Consider the following 14,177-nt stretch of genomic DNA (forward strand, 5'->3'; position numbering starts at 1 on the left):
CATGGCATTATGGATGTGGTAGCTGCCTTGACCACAGCTCTGACTGAATGTAGGCTGTTGGCTGTCTGCCCCCTTGGTCATGTGAAACCAACTGACCGCAAAAGTCCCCGCTGTGCTTCATTATAGAGAGCAGACGGTGCTGAGCTGACTTTGAAAGCTGGGCCAGGACACAACAGCTTCGATAATAGAAATATACATCAGCCATGTGGTACTGAGAACAAACTTACTTCCTTTTGGGAAATTAAGCCGGTCTGTTTATTGCCCTGGGAAGCCTGAAAATGATATTTCTAAATCTATAATTAAAAGGATATAGTATATGTTGAATATACCTGTGAATATTCAAACCATATTTATGTAATATGAATATGAAATTCATTTATATACAATGATTGAATTATCTTACATATATATATAAAATTCCCTACAGTTTGAAAGGTTCATGTCCCAAGACGTAATTAAATGTTGCAGTAGCACACCTTTTGGCTTCTGAGTCCCACCACATATTCAGGGGGCAGCTGCTGTTTCTGGAACATTAGCCATCGGAAGCACATGGGTGTGAAAAGCCGACCGTATGCTCGGTTGCCTTCGACAGCATCGGCACTCGTGATTTTCCATCTGACTTCCGATGTTTTCCCATATGTGCTAGAAATATTACCGTTAAAGCAGTGGCAATATCAAGACAAGTTAATCTAATTACATACGCTATATGGCTGAAAGGTTGTGATAACCTGAGCATCATGTACTGTGGATATGTGCTTGTTGGACATCGTGTTCCAGATTTAGTCTCATATTTGCTAGATAGATCAGATAGGTAGATAGACTATATTGCCAAAAGTTTTGGGACACCCCTCCAAATCATTGAATTCAGGGTTTGGGCTCGGCCCCTTAGTTCCAGTGAAAGGAACTCTTGATGCTTCAGCTTCATACCAAGACATTTTGGACAATTTCATGCTCCCAATTTTATGGGAACAGTTTGAGGATGTCCTGTTCCAACATGACCAGTGCACAAAGCAAGCTCCATAAAGACATGGATGAGTGAGTTTGGTGACTGGCCTGCACAGAGTATTGACCTCAACCTGATAGAACACCTTTGGGATGAATTAGAGAGGAGAATGTGAGCCAGGCCAAAACTTGGACATCTGCCTTTACGTGCACATGAATGTAATATGGATTTGACCCACCCTTTGCAGCTATAACAGCTTCAACTCTTCTGGGAAGGCTTTCCACAAGGTTTAGAAGCGCATTTGAGAGGTCAGGCACTGATGATGGACGAGAAGGCCTGGCTCACAGTCTCCGCTCTAATTCATCCCAAAGGTGTTCTATCAGGTTGAGATCAGGACTCTGTTCAGGACACTCAAGCTCTTCTATTTTAAACTGGGAAAACCATGTCTTCATGGACATACTATACAACTGTGTGCTTCCCTCTGTAAGGCAACATTTTGGAAAAGAACCACATATAGGTGTACTCATACTTTTGGACACATAAAGAAAGACTTGTCTAATTTGTATTGATTTAATTTATTTTATTGATATAAACTTGCACTACATCAGTTCATAATGCATGTAATTGACAGGGTAATCCGTATCAACTATGATTTGAAGCGTTGTACATTACTGAGCATCTTTAAAGGTAAATTTACACAGAATCAGGAGCTTTCTTAGGACACAAATGTTTTTCAGAGCTAACTGGATTTTTGGATACTAAATTTCTTATGTAAGTAAACCGAATGTTGTGGCATATTCCCTTCACCTATTCTCGTCACATATTTTCCTTTCCAGCAAAGCTGCCTTGTTCAGTATCGCTCTCAGCAGGCCGCTATGCCTCTGCCTCTGCCTCTCGCAGAAGTCATGCTGGAGCAATCACACACGCTGCACTCGGGCTGCTCTGTAGGAGAGAACTCTGTGATGTGAATAACAAAAGTAAGAGGGTTTTGCCGCAGCCACTTGAAGATTTGAAAGGCTGAGTTGGAAAATACAAATAAGTGACAATTAAATAAACTCGTGATTTTGAGGGCAGACACATGATACACTCCCCTATTTAGAGACTGCGGAGGCTGTTGCTAAGCAACTGAGTGAGTAGGTTTTTTATATATATATATATATATATATATATATATATATATATATATAATAAATGGGAAATGTTTTGAAGGAACTTGGCATATCTAATTCTGCAAAGGCAAGACTTATAAATACACATAGCAAAAAGATTTTTAAAATATTGCGTCATAAGAAATGCCTCTGAATTCAGCCAGACAAGACTGCTTCTTTTTGTGGCTTCATTGTCTCATTTTGTGTCACTTTACATATATATTTTTTTATTTATTTGCTCAGATACTACATATTTGTTTTTTTAGTGGACCGGTCACTGTAGTCTGTAATTATTATATTTACATCTTTTGCAAATCCATGAACTTTGTGATATACACTGATCAGGCATAACATTATGACCGCTGAGAGGTGCCGTGAATACAACTGATGATCTCCTCATCATGGCACCTGTTAGTGGGTGGGATATATTAGGTGGCAAGTGAACATTTTGTCCTCAAAGTTGATGTGTTAGAAGCAGGAATAATGGACAAGAGTAAGGATTTGAGCGAGGGCCAAATTGTGATGGCTAGATGACTGGATCAGAGCATCTCCAAAACTGCAGCTCTTGTGGAGTGTTCCCGGTCTGCAGTGGTCAGTATCTATCAATAGTAGTCCAAGGAAGGAACAGCGGTGAACCTGTGACAGGGTCATGGATGGCCAAGGTTTATTGATGCACATGGGGAGCAAAGGCTGGCCCGTGTGATCCGATCCAACAGATGAGCTGTTGCTCAAATTGCTGAAGAGGTTAATGCTGGTACTGATAGAAAGGGGTCAGAATACACAGTGCAGGATGGGTCGGGGCTGTTTTGGCAGCAAACGGGGCACCAACAGTATATTAGGCCTGATCGGTGTGAATCTCAGACAAAAGCCATGCAGATTTGGATAACTGATGACCAGTCCAAGCATCGCTCCCATGAGTTCTTCTCGCACATGACAGACTATTTATTTTTAACTAGATCCCAAGCGTATGGAAACGAAATGGCTAAACTACAGTATCTACTAAGTTATCTAAGTTAAACAAGTCTCTCTCTCTCTCCATTATACATATTCCTAGCAGTCTACATGTACAGTTCATTACAGTGACAAACCAAAAAATACAACGTTTTAGAGGCTGCTTTATTTATCCCGTGTAAATATCCTGGAGACTCTCATACTATGTAAATAATTCTCTTTATCAGGAGGAAGCAGATTGAGACAAGATCCAGTTGAGTCCTTGTTTTGTCACATGATCAGATATTTATAGCAGGGCCATGGGTGCAGTAACCCCCGAGTGCAGCTGAGGAGTCGCACAACATTTAACAGCGTTTATAACTCTTTTTAGGTAAGCACTAATCTAAACATTCATCATTGGGGGATTATACAGTATGAAGGGGGTGTGACATTTTATTGATTTGAAGAATTTGTAACACTTAATTGCATTGTAATATTTAATAATAATTCCTTTTCCATTTTAGCATATTAATTCTACATTTTTCTGTCTGTCTTTTCAGAATCAGAATCAGCTTCATTACTAAGTATGTTTGCACAAGCAAAAAAATTTGATTTGGGGAAACATTAAGTGCCAAATCATGTCATGCCTGTTACCCGTCCTTATAATTGGAGGGAATAGAGGAGGTAAAATTGACTTCAGAGGTACTAGAAATGGAGCCACACTGAGAAAGATCTGGGTTTGGGCCGGCGGCTGGCAGATAAAAGCCATCAAGGTTTGGCTAGCTGATGGCCAGTCCGAGCAATTTGGTGAACCTGCAGGGAAGTTTTCACAATTTGAGTTTGAAGATGGAGAGCATTTCACTTCCCTTTCACTTTGGGGAAATGGAGCTGGAACACGTCTGGGTGCCATCAAATTCAAGACAAATCGCTCCCGTGAGTTCTTCGCACAAATGACAGACTGGAGGCTGAAGACAGAATATCCGGTTGATGTGGGATCTGGGATCTGCATGGGAATTTCAGGCCGTTCCGGTGCAGATATCGATTCCTTAGGCTTCATATTCATCAAGCCAATCAAGTCTGCCAAGCTAATAAATGTTCAGTATCCCACGCTTCATAGTGTGATACCTAATGTCGCTGTTGAGGAAATCAGATCCATTACTTACCAAAACAACTCTTCTGAAATTCAAGAACACACATTAGAAACCTCCAAAACAATCACCAAAAAGTCATCCTGGTCTGTGGCCAACAAGATGGAGACCTTTTTTAAAATGGATGTGAGAGCAGGAATTCCAGAGGTTGTGGACGTATCAGCTGGATTTGGGCTCACGGAGGGCAGGGAGTGCTCATTTAGTTTAGAGAACACTGAGGAGAAAACTGAGCGGCTCACAGCTCTCGTAAAAGTCCCTCCAAGGAAAACCATGACGGTGAACATCACAATTAGCCGGGCTACAGTTGATCTCCCCTACACTGGCACAGTCCAGATTACCTGCTACGATAGCAATCACAGCGTGATGGAGATTGATACCAGTGGAATCTACAGAGGGCTCAGTTACACTGACGCAAAAGTAACGATGAATGAATCTTCGAACACCCTGTAAATGCTACAGAAAAGATTAATTTGGATTTGGTTTGATTCTTCAAACCATTTTATTACATGATTACCATTTCTCTTATTAATTGCTGTGAAGATGTTTCTTGTGCTTCTTGTGCAATCTGTAACGATTTCCATCAATAGAATTGTTCTATCTATCTCTAAGTTCAATTGTTGGTGGTAAATTTTGAGAATTGTATGTTAGAAAACGTAATGTTAGAATTAAAAATGACCGACAGAACGTGCTAAAATATGTGTGTGTGTTGTGTGACATTGCTTACATGGTATTCTTTTACTGGAACCTTAAGATTTAATGCAAAAGTTTAGTGGAGTTTAACTTTATAAGTATACATTCAAGCATTAATCACTCCTTAAGATGGCCTCTACGGACTCAAACTCCCAGCAAACACCAGCACTCATCCGCTCACAGTCTCGGGACTTTTAATAAGACCGTCCTGTTGACCATTTACTCTGGTCATCACGCACCCTTTATGTATTCTGTGGTCTCTTTCATTTCTCTTGAAGTAAATTCTCCGTACTCTTTGCTGCAACTGTACTGTTTGATGTGTTAGAAGCAGGAAAAAGGGACAAGCGCAAGGATTTGACGAAGGGCCAAATTGTGATGGCTAGACCACTAAATCAGAGCATCTCCAAAACTGCAGCTCTTGTGGGGTGTTCCCGGTCTGCAGTGGTCAGTATCTATCAAAAGTGGTCCAAGGAAGGAACAGTGGTGAACAGGTGACAGGGTCATGGGCGACCAGGGCTCATTGATGGATGTGGGGAGTGAAGGCTGGCCTGGGTGATACGATCTAACAGACGAGCTACTGTTGCTCAAATTGCTGAAGTTAATGCTGGTTCTATGGCTTCTATGGCCTATGGAAACTGTAGCACTAAATGGCTAAATTATCCACTTGAAAGTTTAAAAAAATCTCTCTCCCCTTTATACATATTCCTAACAGTCTACATGGACAATTCATTACAGTAACAAACCATAAATTTTTTTTAAAAAAGCTGCTTTATTTATCCCGTATAAATATCCCGTAGACTGTAATACTATGTAAATAACTCCTTTAATCAGTAGGAAGCAGACTGAGACCAGATTCAGTTGAGTCACTAATAAGGTACACTTTACATTAAGTTGTTTTTATTGGTCACATATACAGTACTGCACAATGAAATCCTTTCTTCACATATCCCATCCTCGGAGATTGGGGTCAGAGCACAGGGTCAGCCATGATGCAGCGCCCCTGGAGCAGGGTGGGTTGGGGGCCTTGCTCAAGGGCTCAACAGTGGCAGCTTGGCAGTGCTGGGGCTTGAACTCCGATCCTCCTGTCAATGACCCAGAGCCTTAACCACTTGAGCTCTGATGGTATGATAACACACGTAACTGAACAAACCTAATGTAATATCCATCATCTCGACTACTTGTGGGTTCAAAACCAAACTCATCTTCAAGTTTACACACGTTTTTAAGGCAGCCACGTTTAACCGTCTTGAAATGTTCTACACCACATGTTCCAGACCTACACAGACACAACGTATGACATTGATAAATGAACGCTACGTCACTCCTGAACAAACGCCTTCCAGCCTGGTGTCCCGTCATTAACTCCTTAAACTCCTGAAAGCTGTCACCAGGTCTACAACTGCATTCCTTAATTCCATAGCCACATAGACCATAGATAGTCGATGATTTATAGCGGTCACTGAATAACACGCTTTAGAAAAATAACGAATAACGACATAAAGCAGACAAAGGAAGGAATCATGTTGTTTTACACGTGTGTCTTAGCTGCAAAACCAAATAGATTTATACTACAGAGGATCACTGGATCTGGCCACTTGAGTGGCCTTGTTTTGTCCCATGATCAGATATTTATAGCAGGGCCATGACACAAACAACCCCGAGTGCAGCTGAGGAGTTGCACAACATTTAACAGCGGTATAACATTTTCTTTTAGGTAAGCGCTAATCTAAATATTCATCATTTGGGATTATATTGTATAAAGGGTGTGTGACATTGTATTTAGCCAAAGCTATTTAACATTCAATTGCATGTTAACGCTGAATAATTTTATTACAGTTCCATCATGAAGCTGTGCTGCAGAATGTCTTATTTATAACCACGATAAGGTGGATAAAAACCTTACGAATGCAATCGATGCTGATTTTCAGGTTCAGGTTCAACTTTACAGACCACACGGGATATGAACAGCGTCAGATTTCCAGACTGAGTGTGTGTGTTTTTTTTTCTTTGAGGCACGCTGTTCATGGTGGAGAAGGTGTCTTGGAGTTGTCAGTTTCCGCCGTTATGGATTTCGAGACGTCAGGAGAGCTTTGCGATGAAGATGTGGCGACTCAGTACATGATAGAGCAGAGCCTTCTGGCAAGCAATAAGCAGACTGAGTTTAAGGACATCTTATCTGAAGATGGATGCAGGTAAACATTTGCATCAAACAATTAAGGCCTCATCTTAGATCTGTAAGGTTTACCGTGGACGAGAATGATATTGAGGTACTTTTTTATGTAGAAAAGTGTGATTTGATGTAGCATTAGTATAGTTATGTAGGTCTGATTACACAAATTCATGTACAATGCATCAGAAAATACCATATAACAGTTTCCTAAGCCGTCTTTTGTTCTATGTATTCTGTATTGGGAGTGTGATGAGGTCCAGTCTTCCATTTCACAATATTTAGCTGTAAGATTTTCCACCATTCTGCAACTACCCTTATATTTTCAATAGATGGACAGTTTAAGTAAACAAGTTTTCTGTAATGTTCTGAGATGGATAAAAATGAGGATGAAAAACATAGCAGTATTCCTGCTTTTTTTTTAATACAGTCTTTTTATCCACAGGATAATCCAAACTAGTCCAGAAAGGGATAAAATATCCAGTGCTATCAAAAGAGGTGAGAATATTTGGAGAGTGTTTTTGATCATCGCTCGTGTGCTGTATGTTGGGGTCGGTCATTTGGTTTCGTTGTTTGCATATCAGGTCATGAAGCCGAGCTTTGTAAGCTTACAAGCCACCAGTCTGCTTTCTCCGAGGAGGACACTGCCGGCCAGATCCTCTTACACGAGGCAGCCGTGCAAAGCAATCAACAAATCCTGGAGATCACGTTCAAAGGTCAGGGGAGAAATGACCTGTGTTACCACATTCACCACATACACATACACTATTGACAAACGTTTTGGGACACGCTTCCAAATCATTGAATTCAGGTGTTGTTAGTTCCAGGTGTTGTTAGTTCCAGTGAAAGGAACTCTTAATGCTTCAGCATACCAAGACATTTTGGACAATTTCATGCTCCCAACTTCGTGGGAACAGTTTGGGGATGACCCCTTCCTGTTCCAACATGACTACACACTAGTGCACAAAGCAAGGTCTATAAAGACATGGATGAGTGAGTTTGGTGTGGAGGAACTTCACAGAATCCTGATCTGAACCTGATAGAACACTTTTGGGATGAATTAGAGTGGAGACTGTGAGCTAGACCTACTCGTCCAACATCAGTGCCTGACCTCACAAATGCACTTCTAGAGGAACGTATGTTTAAATTCCCATAAACACACTCCTAAACCTTGTGGAAAGCCTTCCCAGAAGAGTTGAAGCCGTTATAGCTGCAAAGGGCGGGGTTACAACTCCATATTACATTCGTGTGCATGTAAAGGCAGACGTCCCAGTTTTGACCTGCCTCTCAGTCTCCACTCTAATTCATCCCAAAGGTGTTCTATCAGGTTGAGGTCAGGACTCTGTGCAGGCCAGTCAAGTTCCTCCACACCAAACTCACTCATCCATGTCTTTATGGACCTTGCTTTGTGCACTGGTGTGTGGTCATGTTGGAACAGGAAGGGGTCATCCCCAAACTGTCCCCACAACATTGGGAGCATGAAATTGTCCAAAATGTCTTGGTATGAAGCCGAAGCATTAAGAGTTCCTTTCACTGGAACTAAGGAGCCGAGCCCAACCCCTGAAAAACAACACCTGAATTCAATGATTTGGAGGGGTGTCCCAAAACTTTTGGCAATATAGTGTATCTCACTCACATATCCATATAAAGCATTTGTTTCACTAACCTGTTTTATGGATTCTGACTGTTTTACCACAGCATCTCCCACAGACGCTAAGTCTAGGAGAACTCATCGGGGCAAGACGGCCCTCTTTTCGGCTATAGAGAAGGGTCTCTTGGAAAACGCTTGCTATCTTTTGGATAATGGGAGTAACCCAGATTGTCTGGACAATGATGAAGACTCTCCTCTCGTCATTGGTCAGTCAAAGAAAACACTTTAAATCAATTCAAATCAACAGGTTCATTTGTTATAGTTGGTGAGGTTGTGAATAATTAGGGACAGATAGTTGCTATTAGAGGGAAAGAAACTTCATGGGCAAGACATGATTAACATTTGGTTCTTATTTTTGTTTTGGCCCTGTGAGCTGAATGTAGCTGAATGGAGTTCCTTCTCACACTAAAGGTTTTTCTTTAAGTATCTGCTGTTTCAGGCTTAGCAGTGAGGTTTAGGACAAGTGTGACATTGGCATAACATTCTGAGCAGTGACAGGTGAAGTTAATAACACTGTGAAGTATCAGTGTGAAAGTGAATTATCTCCTCATCATGGCACCTGAACATTTTGTCCTCAAAGTTGATGTGTTAGAAGCAGGAAAAATGGACAAGAGTAAGGATTTGAGCGAGGGCCAAATTGTGATGGCTAGACGACTGGATCAGAGCATTTCCAAAACTGCAGCTCTTGTGGAGTGTTCCCGGTCTGCAGTGGTCAGTATCTATTAAAAGTGGTCCAAGGAAGGAACAGTGGTGAACCGGTGACAGGGTCATGGGTGGCCAAGGCTCACTGATGCACATGGGAACCAAAGTGTGGCCCGTGTGATCCGATCTAACAGACAAGCTACTGTTGCTCAAATTGCTGAAGAAATTAATGCTAGTTTTGATAGAAAGGTGTCAGAATACACAGAGCATGAGAGGTCAGGGCTGTTTTTGCAGCAAAATGGGGACCAATACAATATTAGGTCATAATGTTATGCCTGATCTGTGTATTATAGTCTATAAATATAGCAAAACTTTTTTGTTTAGTTCAGGGATTCATAAACTTTATGGAACCAGGGACGTCCTTTACTGGAAAATTATTTACATTTTTGTCTTGACTTGCAAACACTAGAAGCTCTGTATTTCAGATCTGTGTCTTTTCTGTTTCATTTCATTCCCACAGCTATACGAAACAACCACTACGACATGGCGAAACTCCTTCTCTGCTTCAATGCCAACGTGAACCTAAAGTTGGCGCACTGTAGAACGGCTCTTCACGAAGCTGCCCGTTCAGGCGTGACAGATATTGCAATGCTGCTGCTAAAGTCTGGAGCTGATCCCGATCCCAGGAGCACGTACGGCCTCACGCCTCTGGCCCTGGCGGCACAAGGTGGCCACATGGAGATAGTACGGGAACTCCTGCGCCGAGGTCTGGAAGCGTGTGGGAATGTTAAGCACTAGCATTAATCTGTCAATTAGCATTAAGACTCTGGAGGCAGGATTACTTGGGCAATATGTTTTCCGTTCCAATTACAGTTTGCTAAAAAATTGATGAAGCTCTTTTAGCAACTAATATGAAGGTGGTAGCTCAGTGGTTAAGTTGTTGGATTATTGATCAGAAGGCTGTGAGTTCAAATCCCAGGGATATCAAGCTGCCACTGTTGGGCCCTTGAGCAAGGCCTTTAGCTGCTCAGGTGTATAAATTATATATATGTAATACACTATATTGCCAAACGTTTTGGGACACCCCTCCAAATCACTGAATTCAGGGGTTACGCTCAGCCCCTTAATGCTTCAGCATACCAAGACATTTTGGACAATTTCATGCTCCCATCTTTGTAGGAACAGTTTGGGGATGACCCCTTCCTGTTCCAACATGACTGCACACCAGTGCACAAAGCAAGGTCCATAAAGACATGGATGAGGGAATTTGGTGTGGAGGAACTTCACAGAGTCCTGACCTCAACCTGATAGAACACCTTTGGGATGAATTAGAGCGGAGACTTTGAGCCAGGCCAAAACTGGGACATCTGCCTTCACATGCACATGAATGCCCACACTTTACAACTATAACAGCTTCAACTCTTCTAGGAAGACTTTCCACAAGGTTTAGGAGTGTGTTTATGGGAATTTCTGACCATTCCACTAGAAGCTCATTTGTGAGGTCAGGCACTGATGTTGGACGAGAAGGTCTGGCTCACAGTTTCCACTTTAATTCATCCTAAAGATGTTGTGTCAGGTTGAGGTCAGGACTCTGTGAAGTTTCTCCAGACTGAACTCGAGTTCCTTTCACTGAAACTAAGGGGCCAAGCCCAACCCCTGCAAAACAACACCTTAATTGAATGATTTGGAAGGGGTGTCCCAAAACTTTTGGCAGTATAGTGTATATCTATGTATGGAAATACTCTGAATGAAGGAATCTGCCAAATGCTGTAAATAATAATGATTGTAGAAAATCACTTGTATTTGGACTACAGGAGCTGATGTGGATTCTCAAGCTCAAGACTGGGCCACTATCCTTTATGAAGCATCTGCATCCGGGAACCCTGATATCATCTCTCTGCTGCTGGAGTATGGCGCTGATGCTAATATTCCCAAACACACAGGCCACCTGCCGATCCACAGAGTGGCCCATCGCGGATATGCGAAGTACGGATATGTTTCTGACTCTCGCTGAGATTTATACACAAGAAGGAAATTCTACAATAAAAGTGCATGTGTGGTAGTAAACATTTCTACTGCAGGATATTTTAATCATTTGCTAATAAATAACTCTCTTGTTTGGGTGAGTACTTGATGTATTGAAGGTCTCGCTGATCCAGAGAGGGTCACTGGTTCTTAAATCAGTTATTAAATTTATACTTTAATGCTGTAAAACATGATCTATTAGGGTATGTGAACTTCTTTCCTCTGCTTATATCCAGTTGTCTTGCAGATTGAGGAGACTGAACTCAAATTGCAACTTAAAGAAAACAAATATTTTCCTTTCTTAGAGCTCTGGCTCTGCTGATCCCAGTGACCACATGGGAGGCAGTGGAAGACAGCGGCATGAGCCCCCTGCACTCGGCAGCAGCCGGCGGTCAAATACAGTGTCTAGAGATGCTCCTGAACGCCGGCTATGACCCCAACTTCATGCTTCAACCCTGGGTGAGACGCAATTATGACGACCAGCGCAGGTCCGCCTTGTACTTTGCAGTAACCAATGAAGACATACACTCCACCAAGATGCTCCTGGAGGCCGGCGCGATGCCCAACCAGGACCCGGTGAAGTGTTTGCAGGTGGCCTTGCGCTTAGGCAACTACCAACTGATCGACACCCTGCTGAGGTACGGCGCCAACGTCAATTACTTCTGCAGGGTGAACACCACACACTTCCCTTCAGCTCTGCAGTACGCCCTGAAGGATGAGGTTCTGCTGAGGATGCTCTTTAACTACGGCTACGACGTGCAACGCTGCTTCGACTGTCCGTACGGGGACAGAGTTCATGTGCCTGATGATTACGAAGGCTGGAGCTGTACTGTCATCAAAGACACCATGGTTAGATACTGCATTGTCAGGCTCCACAATTCAGATCATTAAACAATGATTCTGAGATGTCCAGTTATTCTGCCAGTATACTAGTATACATGTCTGATTTTGGCATCTTTGCTTCACCGATCAGGCATAACATTATGACCACCTGCCTAATAATGTGTTGGTCCCCCTTTTGCTGCCAAAACAGCCCTGACCCCTTGAGGCATTGGACTCCACTAGATCCCTGAACGTGTGCTGTGGTATCTGGCACCAAGATGTTAGCAGCAGGTCCTTTAAGTCATGTAGAAAAGGAATTTTGATTGATAAATTTGATTGATTGACCACTGCAGACCGGGAACACCCCACAAGAGCTGCAGTTTTGGAGATGCTCTGATCCAGTCATCTAGCCATCACGATTCGGCCCTTCGTCAAACTCGCTCAAATCCTTACGCTTGTCCATTTTTCCTGCTTCTAACACATCAACTTTGAGGACAAAATGTTCACTTGCTGCCTAATATATCCCACCCACTAACAGGGCCCATGATGAGGAGATCATCAGTGTTATTCACGTCACCTGTCACTGGTCATAATGTTATGGCTGATTGGTGGGTATTGGATCTTTGAGACTAATCTCACCCAGATACTTTTTCAATTCGTTAACGGTATTACACATAATTGTTGATTTAATTGAGCACACCCTGAGCTACTTGAATTTGATTGCACTTCTGTCTCTGTCTCTCTCTTTGTCTCTCTCTCTGTCTCTCTCTCCTTCTCCCCTCCTGCAGTTTTGTGAGGTGATATGTGTCGACTGGCTGAAGCACCTTTCAGGCAGTGTGGTGCGTATCATGCTAGATTACGTCGATCACGTCAAGTTTTGTGGCAAAATGAAGGCAACACTGATGGAGCAAAAACAGTGGCCAGAAATCTGCAAGATTCAAGGTGAACATATGTGTGGTGTGAAACAAGCTTCATATTTTTATTAATTTTTTTTAAAAATTTCTATCCACACCCAGTAAAGTTTTCACTGAGGTTCCTAATAGATTCCACTTCCTGTCTTGAATCCTCTAGAGAACACGCGCTGCTTGCAGCACCTGTGCCGACTGACCATCAGGAGATGTTTGGGACGGCTGCGTCTCAGAGCTCCGGTCTTCATGAGCTTCCTGCCTCTGCCGAAACGCCTGAAGGATTACGTCTTATACAAAGAGTATGATCTTTACAGGCAGATGCACGAACGGAAAAGCTCAAATCATGATGATGTAAAATGTCAGGGATGAATAAGATTGGTTTCTACAAATGATTGTGTGATCAGCTTGGCTGGTTTTAGCACCTACATAATCATAAATGTATAGATTGTCATTAATGAACTCATTCAAATGTGTTTTGTAAAGATGCTGTTTAAATTAATGACATTAAAACTTTTATTGTAATGTTTTTAATCAGCTTTTTTTATTGTAAGTCATGTACTTTATCTAAATGCTGGATTTGGAGAAATACACTGCCCTTTGGACTAAGAAGATAAATACACAGTGTGTGTGTGTGTGTGTACTTTTTCCTTGTAGCTAAGCTGACCTTGAGATAAATAAATTTCTGACAAACCTAATTTCATGTGTAAACGTTATAACATTAGCTAGAATATGACAAATTGCTAGGGTTAGTAAAGGGAGGGGTGTGTCCACAGGTGGACCCTGCCACCCTGGAAATAAGCCATGCCACCCCAGGTCAAGCATCAGCTCTGACCCCAAACAAACCTATCTATCTATCTATCTATCTATCTATCTATCTATCTATCTATCTATCTATCTATCTATCTATCTATCTATCTATCTATGTTTAAATATTATATTAGAAAATAATAAATATGTTTATATTATTAATTTATAACAATATACATCTTATTTCGCTTAAATATAACAGAAATCTTCCTCGTTGAACTAAAAGGGCTTTTATTTTATTAGCTCCAACTAACTAATCACTAACACCCAGGCTGAATCCCAAATCCATCCATCTT

General features: G+C 41.9%; 2 protein-coding genes across 2 annotated transcripts; both read left to right on the forward strand.

The window, feature by feature from the left end:
• The first annotated feature begins 2,930 nt into the window (after window positions 1-2,930).
• On the forward strand, window positions 2,931-4,840 carry LOC131342295 (aerolysin-like protein). The gene is made up of 2 exons (XM_058373024.1): window positions 2,931-3,412; window positions 3,582-4,840. The coding sequence occupies exon 2, from the start codon at window positions 3,660-3,662 to the stop codon at window positions 4,617-4,619; it is 960 nt and encodes a 319-aa protein (XP_058229007.1). The 5' UTR covers window positions 2,931-3,412; window positions 3,582-3,659; the 3' UTR covers window positions 4,620-4,840.
• A 1,622-nt stretch (window positions 4,841-6,462) lies between these two features.
• On the forward strand, window positions 6,463-13,743 carry asb14a (ankyrin repeat and SOCS box containing 14a). Its single transcript, XM_058373023.1, has 10 exons — window positions 6,463-6,573; window positions 6,872-7,051; window positions 7,472-7,524; window positions 7,611-7,742; window positions 8,725-8,883; window positions 9,840-10,085; window positions 11,134-11,305; window positions 11,650-12,193; window positions 12,955-13,108; window positions 13,238-13,743. The coding sequence occupies exons 2-10, from the start codon at window positions 6,924-6,926 to the stop codon at window positions 13,441-13,443; spliced, it is 1,794 nt and encodes a 597-aa protein (XP_058229006.1). The 5' UTR covers window positions 6,463-6,573; window positions 6,872-6,923; the 3' UTR covers window positions 13,444-13,743.
• Window positions 13,744-14,177: the final 434 nt, after the last annotated feature.

Source organism: Hemibagrus wyckioides, linkage group LG21 (genome assembly GCF_019097595.1).
Source record: "Hemibagrus wyckioides isolate EC202008001 linkage group LG21, SWU_Hwy_1.0, whole genome shotgun sequence".
In the NCBI taxonomy this organism is placed as follows: domain Eukaryota; kingdom Metazoa; phylum Chordata; class Actinopteri; order Siluriformes; family Bagridae; genus Hemibagrus; species Hemibagrus wyckioides.

Bases quoted from the DNA above. Each gene is read 5' to 3' on its own strand.
- LOC131342295 (XM_058373024.1), top strand. From the start codon at position 3,660: ATGTCATGCCTGTTACCCGTCCTTATAATTGGAGGGAATAGAGGAGGT.
- asb14a (XM_058373023.1), top strand. From the start codon at position 6,924: ATGGATTTCGAGACGTCAGGAGAGCTTTGCGATGAAGATGTGGCGACT. The intron at 8,884-9,839 runs GTCAGTCAAAGA...TCATTCCCACAG, and splicing joins AGACTCTCCTCTCGTCATTG to CTATACGAAACAACCACTAC. The intron at 13,109-13,237 runs GTGAACATATGT...TGAATCCTCTAG, and splicing joins AGAAATCTGCAAGATTCAAG to AGAACACGCGCTGCTTGCAG.